Source organism: Cucumis melo, chromosome 7, assembly GCF_025177605.1.
Source record: "Cucumis melo cultivar AY chromosome 7, USDA_Cmelo_AY_1.0, whole genome shotgun sequence".
NCBI lineage: Eukaryota > Viridiplantae > Streptophyta > Magnoliopsida > Cucurbitales > Cucurbitaceae > Cucumis > Cucumis melo.
Window position 1 is genome coordinate 1,092,717 of NC_066863.1, and position 8,986 is coordinate 1,101,702.

The 8,986-nt window shown below is 28.3% G+C and overlaps 1 protein-coding gene across 1 annotated transcript; it reads left to right on the forward strand.

The window, feature by feature from the left end:
• The first annotated feature begins 5,866 nt into the window (after positions 1-5,866).
• LOC103493713 (ethylene-responsive transcription factor ERF017-like) lies at positions 5,867-6,445 on the forward strand. Its single transcript, XM_008454577.2, has one exon. The coding sequence runs from the start codon at positions 5,867-5,869 to the stop codon at positions 6,443-6,445; it is 579 nt and encodes a 192-aa protein (XP_008452799.2).
• The last annotated feature ends 2,541 nt before the right edge of the window (positions 6,446-8,986 follow it).

The following is an 8,986-nucleotide window of genomic DNA, read 5'->3' on the forward strand; positions in this document are numbered from 1 at the left end:
AGTCATGGCGGCTTGGCGCTTAAACGTTCAATTCGGCAAAAGGCCGAGTTGTAAAGGCCCATTTAGTAAATGGGCCTCAACTTTTACGGCCTGTTTGAATTGAACCGACACTACTTCGAACGACTTTAGTTCCTATATTTTAGTTTGCTATACTATGAGGATCACAAATGTATCTATGGCACTAAATTATTGAAGGGTGGGTCTTCTCTTTACTCTCCTTTTAGTGTGATGAGTGAAAAAATAGTTCATTTTGAGACTTGCCTTTTAAGCTTCTAGAGATCGATCTTAATGCTTTATTTCAATACGAAGAAGAATCAAAATTTGAAAAGACGTCTATGGTTATTTGCTCTCATTTTCAGTCTTGCAAATCCCAGGTCATTACTAAAATCCATAGTTGCCGATGTGGTCTTGATACTTTAACTGTTGATTGCAATCTTTTCCTATGTTTTTAACCTCTATTTGTCTTTTTAAGAAGTTCTTTTTGTTGGAATTTACGTCCTAAAACTTGTAATTTGTAGTTTAAAATCATTTTTCTATTGAATAAAGTTGTTATTGATAAATTATTTAATGGAATTGAATACTATAATCTTGAATCCAATAAATCAAGGTCCTGAAGCTGTCTTGAGTAAACTTGAACTTTATGTAGTAAACATGGATCAAGTTCGAGTATAAAGCATAAAGGGTCTATAGTATATGAATAAAGTTTGACGTCTTATTCTGTAGACACTATGGATGTGACCCGCTTTTATAGTTGTTACAATCAATGTGATCCTAAATCGTTCATGTGGAGACATGAAAGTTTGAGCATTTTACGTAAAGAGTTTACATAAGACTAAAACCATGAAAGAGTCATTTTTACGTTATAACACCGTTTATTGTATAAAACTGATTATTGTGATTATTAATGACCTAGGTAACTTAATATCAATCCCAAGTTAACTATAAATTCCTATTCACACGGGATTATCCTTCGATCTGCATAGAAGGGGATAACAAACAACACTGATCCAATAAGCCTCCCATCATACGGTTAGTAGATATGTTGTTCCCTTAATGACTGAATCTAGGTCTTGAACAAGAGGCCCCACCTCTCATTGGCCCAAGAAGGAATTCGATTTATAGGTTATACCTCAAACCAATTTTTCAATAGTGGATCAGTGAACCTTAAGGAACAAAATGCAATCTTGGGGGTAAAACAGTATTTTGTCCTAGCCGAGATTATGAATAACCTCTGAAAGATTAACTTACTAATCATGGTTATATATATAGTGAGGGGAGTGTAACTACGGGATTTACTGGAATTACCTATTAATTAACAAATATTGATTAGCTTGGTCTAAAAGGTTTAGCTAATTAATCTCGAATCTTTTGAGCCCATGATCTATAAGTCCATTAGATTCCTCTACTAGCTCATATGGAATTAACTTAGAACAGTATGTTGGATTCGTTCAAATAGTTCGAATTAGGTGAGAAGAGAGATATCGATTAGTATATGTCATATAGCAGTCAGTTGTCAGTTCAGAGTTAAAACTTTATATTTAAATATGATTTAAATTATCAAAAATGTAAATGCAGATTTATATTTGAAAGCTTGAAAACGATGGAAATGGTCAAAGTTGTAAAAAGTCAAATGGTTGACTTTTGATTTTGAAAAGTCAAACTTTAACTGGCTTTATACTAAAATGTTATTTGAATTTTGAGAAAATAAATGTAATTTATGCTCGGGAGGTCGAAATTAGTTAAGGAGGAAAAATGGAAAAAAGTCAAAATGCTGACTTTTAGCCAAAGTTTGACTTTGACTTGAATGATGAAATGACCATTTTAACCTTTAACTAAAGTTATTGAGAAAATCAAACGTTAATCCCATTAACTATCAATGGGCTCTGTGGAGGCTTATGGTGATGACATCAAACCCACTAAGAGACGGTGCATTGTTGCATAATTCCACTAACTCATTTGTGGACTAAGTGGAAGCTCGTGATACCAAGACCATTAAGAGTTAATGGAATGTGAGGTGTTGGACTTTGTTGAGTTTGTACATGCAACAGTGGATGTATTTTATCTATTTAAGGAAATTTTCTTGAATGTGTTAAATATTTTTGACAATTTTAGTTTATATTTCTATCATGGATAGAATATACAAAAATTTTATTGTGGGGATAGAAATATAACAAAATTTTATTGTGTTTTATAAAAATTTTAGTCTATTTTACTATATTTGAAAATGTCGATTTTTCTTCCTGTAATTTTTTATTTGAATGAAGAAATTATCATGATCATGATCATATTCCTTAGACCCAAAAATATGTGAGCTTTTTAGTAAAAACTTGTCATTGACTAGACTTAGGTGTCAATAAATTATCATTCTTTTTTCCCTACGTTAAAAAGTGGTAACATGAAATCAATACTTATTGTTTTTTAAGAAGTTAAATGTTCTAATATTTAGTCAAAATGATTCTAAGTATTAATCTTAGTTTTACTAATAACGGCTTTTAATCACAACTCAAATACGATATCAACGTCGACGTTGATTATTAAATTACTTTAGTTCAACAATATGACATAACTTTTTGATCCAAGTTTTGAACACTACAAACCTAAGATGCAAAGTTAGAACATCAATTACAAAACATGTCTAATAAAATCAAACTAAAAAAAAGTCAAAATCAAGATCCACTCTATAATTATTATTTTTTTTCATAACAAAAAATTTACAAAACACTACCTCCAACCTAATTATAATTAGTTTATTTTGTTATCTACTTCCCATACAAAAAGATTAAAAAAGAAAGCACTTTTAAAAACTATATTTAAAAAAAAAAAATTAAATACAAAAGCATTTTAATGGTTTCAAGTCATATTACGTCACGATGACGTGAAATTAGTGAGTTTGAAAAGGCTAAAAAAAGTAAACATCGTATTCAAACATAACATAACTTTATGGTTCGGTAAAGGTTATGACTTTGTTTAGTTTGAATGATTTTGAAGTTGTGGGATAAAAACAGAAATGTCCTGAAAATTGGAAAGGGTCAAGGGGTGTAAAAATGGGAAAAGGGTCCCGTTGTATAGGCTATTTATCAAAAATTTGGTCGCCGCAAACGCTAAAAAAGCTGCGCGGATGAGACCACAGTCCTTACCCTCACCTATATATGTTTGGACTATTGACAGTTGACATTCCAAATTAAGCACGAGTTTTTCTTCTTCTTTTCTCCTAATTGTTCTTTTTTAGGTCACCACCTTTCTTTTTTTTTTTTCTTTTTTTTTTTTTTTTCTATTTTAATATTATTCATCTTTTAGATATATAAAACTAATAGTGGCAAATTATATCCACATCATTCATTTCCATTTTTCTTTTATTAATTTTTTAAAAATTACCTTTACCTTTCTAGTCATCGAATTAAAAAATATATTTTTTTAGTCTCAAATTTATAACAATAGACCTATTTAATCGTCGAGTTTTTAAGATGTACTTTTTAATCTCTGAATTTTAAAAAATAAGTTTATAAGTTTCTAGAAGTATTTTAGGTTTGATTTTTTTTTTAAATAGTTTAATTTAAAATATCCGATAATTATTTAAAATAAAAGTATAAAATTATTTGTAGGGCCTTTTAAACTTATTTTTAAAGACTTAAAGATTAAAATGATATATTTTGAAAATTCGAGAACCAGATGAGTGTATTCTTATAAACCTAAAGACTAAAAAAATCTATTTTTAAAATTCAAGGAAATTAATGCACATTTTTATTAAAATAAATTCCATAGACTAAAAGTTATTTATTTATTTTTTTTCTTCATGTTTCAAATAATTAAGGTATAATAAACCAAAATATTTTATAGTATCAAAATTTTAGACTTTATCAATAATAAAAAACGATATAATCTAAAATTTTATATAATTTATAAATGTTTCGACAATTTTTGTCATCCGCAATAATTTTCCTAATACCCTTTTCATCTTTTATGTTTGAGCAAATCTTATAACTAACCATATTACAATTTCTTCTTAATTAACTATATATCTAATGATAATTAACAAAATACTCTAAGTAAATGAAAGAAACTTAATTTTAGTATACGTTTGATCCTAAGACACAAGAGGGTGATTTAATATTAGAAAGTGGGAGATTAGTGGACTACGAAAAAATAAAAGAAGTCAAACCTCTTGTCAACGTAAATGTGTGAACAACCTTTATCGTTATTATAACTTAGATTAAAATAGTTTATACTCTAAATACAGAATATGGTAACCAATATATTATTATAATCTACGTCCTATAATAGCCAACTTATCGATATTTAAACATTTTTAAAAGTTCTTCTCCATCTATTTGTTGATTTTTAAAGATAATCTTAATATATGTTTGTTAGTATAATTTAGAGACTAAATTTTTAATAATGCTTTGTTTAAAAAAAATTGCCTAAGACTTTTAGATTTAATTTTATGAATAATAATCGAGCATATAACAATATATTGTTTAAAAAAATACAAATATAGTTCAAAATCTATCGATTATATTTGCAACACGATGTATTAATAGATTTCTATCATTTATAAACTTTAACAGATTTTAGTATATTTGTAATTTTTTAAAAATATTGCTATTTATTTAATTATTTTGAATATAATTAATTTGTTTGCAATTTCCCATTTTATAACTCACATCCTTTATTTCAACCATATAAACGCATCATTCATTACCTTTTTTTTATACTTTATCAAAACCGTCACACCTTTCTTAGAACGGTCAAAGTCCAAAATCATTCCATGAAATTGAAATTTTAAGTGATAATAATGAACTCCTTTTTTAATATATTAGATTAATAATGATAAAGAAAAGGATTACACATAATTATGTAATGAAATATTGGTCAATGCATTTTTTAATTTTTGAAATATGAGTTTATAAAATAAGTTACGTGAGATAAACAATTAAAATCAACTCGTAGAAAACAAATAATATTTATGTAATTTAATAGTTAATTTATCTCTTATTTGTATGATATATAAATATCACCAAAATATTATCACCAAGTCTCTATCTTCACTCCTATCGTAATTGTTATTGGTTAATATTACCTTTGACGATCGACTCTGACTATAATCTACATCGGGGACAACCAACACTAACTTCAATGATAATCATTGTCGGTAACCACACCTCCGATACACACATATAGAGGCTAACTTCACCGACCAACTTCAATTAATTCTTCTAATGACTCACTTTGACCACTAACTCTAATAACCATTTTTCATGACAACCTCCATGCCCTTTTGGCTAGCTTAAAACTTGTGGTAGCCAACTTCAATAACCATCTCATGCAACCAACTCCAATTGCAAACTCATACACATTTGATTCTCAACTCTAGCAACGTACTTTTCATCAATCAATTGGGACAATCAACTATATTGATCACTTCCAATGATGATATAATTCTACCGACATTAATAATAATACAAAAACTCTGCTGTGAAGTGTATTATAAATATAAATTAGAAAGTATATATATATATATATATATATGTTTTTTTTAATTAATCCTTGCAAAAAATGATTAAAGAAACAAATAAAAATGTAAAGATGTGTAGTATACTTTATAATGATTATTTAAAAAAGAAAAAATTCACGTGGTTATTTAAAATTATCGTTCCGCGTTTCTTTTCTCAACAGTGTCGTCTTCTTCGTTGAGTTCCCCTCTTTTCAAAATCTCTACTCGTTTTTTCTGTTTTTCCATTTCCTATTTAAACTCCAAACTCCCTTCTCCCATTTTTAACTATCACTTTTCATTTCTCATTTTTCCGAACCCGCCCCAAACTGCCTTATAGTCCTCGGTTCCGACAGATCGTTTTCTTTCCCATTAATAATGGCGGACCGTCTTAACTCCACCACCACTGAACAACCGAACGACAACTCGTCGGCCGATCAGACTTCTAAGTACAAAGGCGTACGTAGGAGAAAATGGGGCAAATGGGTTTCTGAAATTCGCTTACCCAATAGCCGTGACCGCATTTGGTTGGGTTCTTATGACAAACCCGAGAAGGCGGCGCGTGCATTCGACGCCGCTCAATTCTGTCTGCGTGGTCCCCAAGCCAAGTTTAATTTTCCTGATAGTCCGCCGGAGATTGACGGCGGAGACCGGCTTTCCGCTCAGGAGATTCAAGCGGCTGCCGCCAAGTACGCGGAGGAACACGGCAAAGAGGGAGTAGGAAATGATCATGATGAAGCTCTGGTGACGGTTGAGGGCGGCGGCGTTTGGCCGGATTGGGATATGACGATGGACGGTGGTTGGGAATTTGGGTTTGGTGGAAATGCAATGATTTATGATGGGAATATTAGTTTTGAAGTGCAAGAAAATATGGAGGAGAAGGAGGATTTTGATAACAATGGTGGAGATCATTTTTGTCATGAGCCTAATTTCCTGTGGAACTTTGATAATCATTAACTCTATAAATCTATACCCATTAAATTACATATAAAGGAAAAAGAAAAAGCCTACCCAAAGAAAAATAAAATGGTTTGGCTAATTGGCTAACCAAATTTCACTTAGGGTTAGATTAGTAAGTTAATCTCTATATTCAACTTTTAGTTCTTTAATACAATAGATTGATACTAAAGGTATGATTCATATGTAGGATGGGATTAAGTGGGCCTTTTTTTTTTTTTTTTTTGTTTACTGACCAGAAGTTTTAAGATTTTTTTTTCCTTAGTACAAATTGGATGCGAGAGATTTCGATTCGAAACCTCTTGATCCTGAGGTAATACATATGTCATACTTTATTTTATTCCAAAATTGTTGTTGTTATCTTACTTGTCACTCGCTTGTTCTTTTAATTATGATTAAATGATAGGAAATAGTTTTAAGTCCTATTGAAGGTATATATGTCGAAATATATTAGACATTTGAAAAAATCGCATCAAAATATAGAATTCGACGTAAGATTTTAACTTTTGTTAATCGTAAAAAGAGTTTATTTTTCTAGAATTAGGTATTTAGTAATCATTCTATTTCCTTGTAATATATGTTTGTAATGTTTATGTTTTGGTTTTGGTTAGTGTAGATTGATAGTAAGACTATATTAAATAAGCAATGATATAGTGTATTGAAAATTTTGCTCCAATAATGGCATGTAGTGTGGGGTAGGATGTCCAAAAGTATATAACTATAAGACTATAAGTTGATAGCCATCATCCATGATATGATATCAATTCTTAACTTTGAAAGATATTATGAATTACACATAGATCCATGTGAATAGTAGCAATATGGCATTATTAATTAAAAATAAAAACGAACAACAACAACAATAATATTATGGCAAATTTCATCATAACTTGACTCAAAATAACCATATATTTGCCTATCTATGTAGGTTCAAATTTCACCTAAATAAAATAAACAATATAGAAGAGAGATTACAACGATTACAATAGAACTACGTCGTTTGCTTTTTTGAAAATATTAGATGTATGAAATTATACATATATAAGATCATAAATGTCTAACATCTATAGGTTACCATGTTTGTTTTGTATGAATATATTGTAGATATCTGAAAATATTTGGACTACTTTGTTTGTTTTGTATGAACTCTATCTGGGAATGTCTTAAATTTATATAATATTTCAAGAACGCTTTCACGACTGTATATCAATTTATAATTAATTTAATTAATTGGAGCTTATATAACATATCATTTGTGTCTATTTGGTCTAAAAATTTTTATTGTGTGTTTAATATGTATGTAAAACTTTAAAATTTACATATAATATATTTCTAAATATGTATCTAACACGTGTTTGATACATTCAATTTTAAAAAAGGAAAGACGTTGATGATTGATCTTAGTTATAAAATTAGTTTTTCTTTCAAATAAAAAGATATAAAAAATCGAATTTATTTCTTATAGAATCCTAAAATTTTAATTTATACGTATGAATTAATTGAAAAAATATATTAATTAGGTTAATAACATATAAGATACGAAACTAAAAATTGAAAGTTTAAGAATCTATCATATCAATTTTAAATTTTAGACGCTAACTTGAATATAGAATTATAAGTTTAAAAAAATGTCGTGTACATCTAAACCTTTAATGACATTTTTTACGTATTTTATCTAAAATTAAAATTCTAACAATATATTGTATAGTTTTAATTAAAATTAATAGACTAGATAGAACAGAAACTTTAACATAAAACGTGTTTAAAAATTACATACTCTGTCAATATGTTATCAAACACATTTTTTTTAGGATGGTTTAAAGATAAACATTAATTTATATCCAAAATTTAGAACCAAAAATGGTATGAATTCAAGAGTTAGGATGTGGTGAATGGAATTTGATTGGACCGTTATTTGCTATGTTATTTTGAAATTATGCGCTTTTCTTTTAAAGGAAAGGAAGAGCGACAAAAAGGTGAGGGGTGGAAATTTGGTTAGCCTACGTATTGATTCTTTTATATTTGTTAGTGCTCAATGTCTACGTCATCCTCATAATAATTTTATTCTATAAAATATAAATAATTTACCAATTTTTTCTATTTTTGATATAATCTCTTAAAATTATTTTAAATTTTAATATCGTATAATTATTTAAAAATAAAAACCAAACAAATAAAACTTTTAAGGATTAAATGAGTTTATTTTTGTAAACTTTGAATTTGTAAAAGTAGAGTACATCTTCAAAACATTGGAGCAAAATAAATTTATTCTTATAAACTTGGAAACGACGAAGTTACAGTTTTTTAAGAACAAAATATACATATTTATCAAAATTTAGAAACTAAAAAGGTAAATTTTACAAATATATTATAATTGGCCATGCTATTGATTTATAATATAAAAAATACTTAGATGCATCACGTACAATCCATCAATTTGTTCGATCAAATGTTATCACGTCACAAATTGTTTATATATTTTAGTCATCTATTTGATATGAGTGTTAAAAAGAGAACACGCAAAGATATATTTCAGATGTG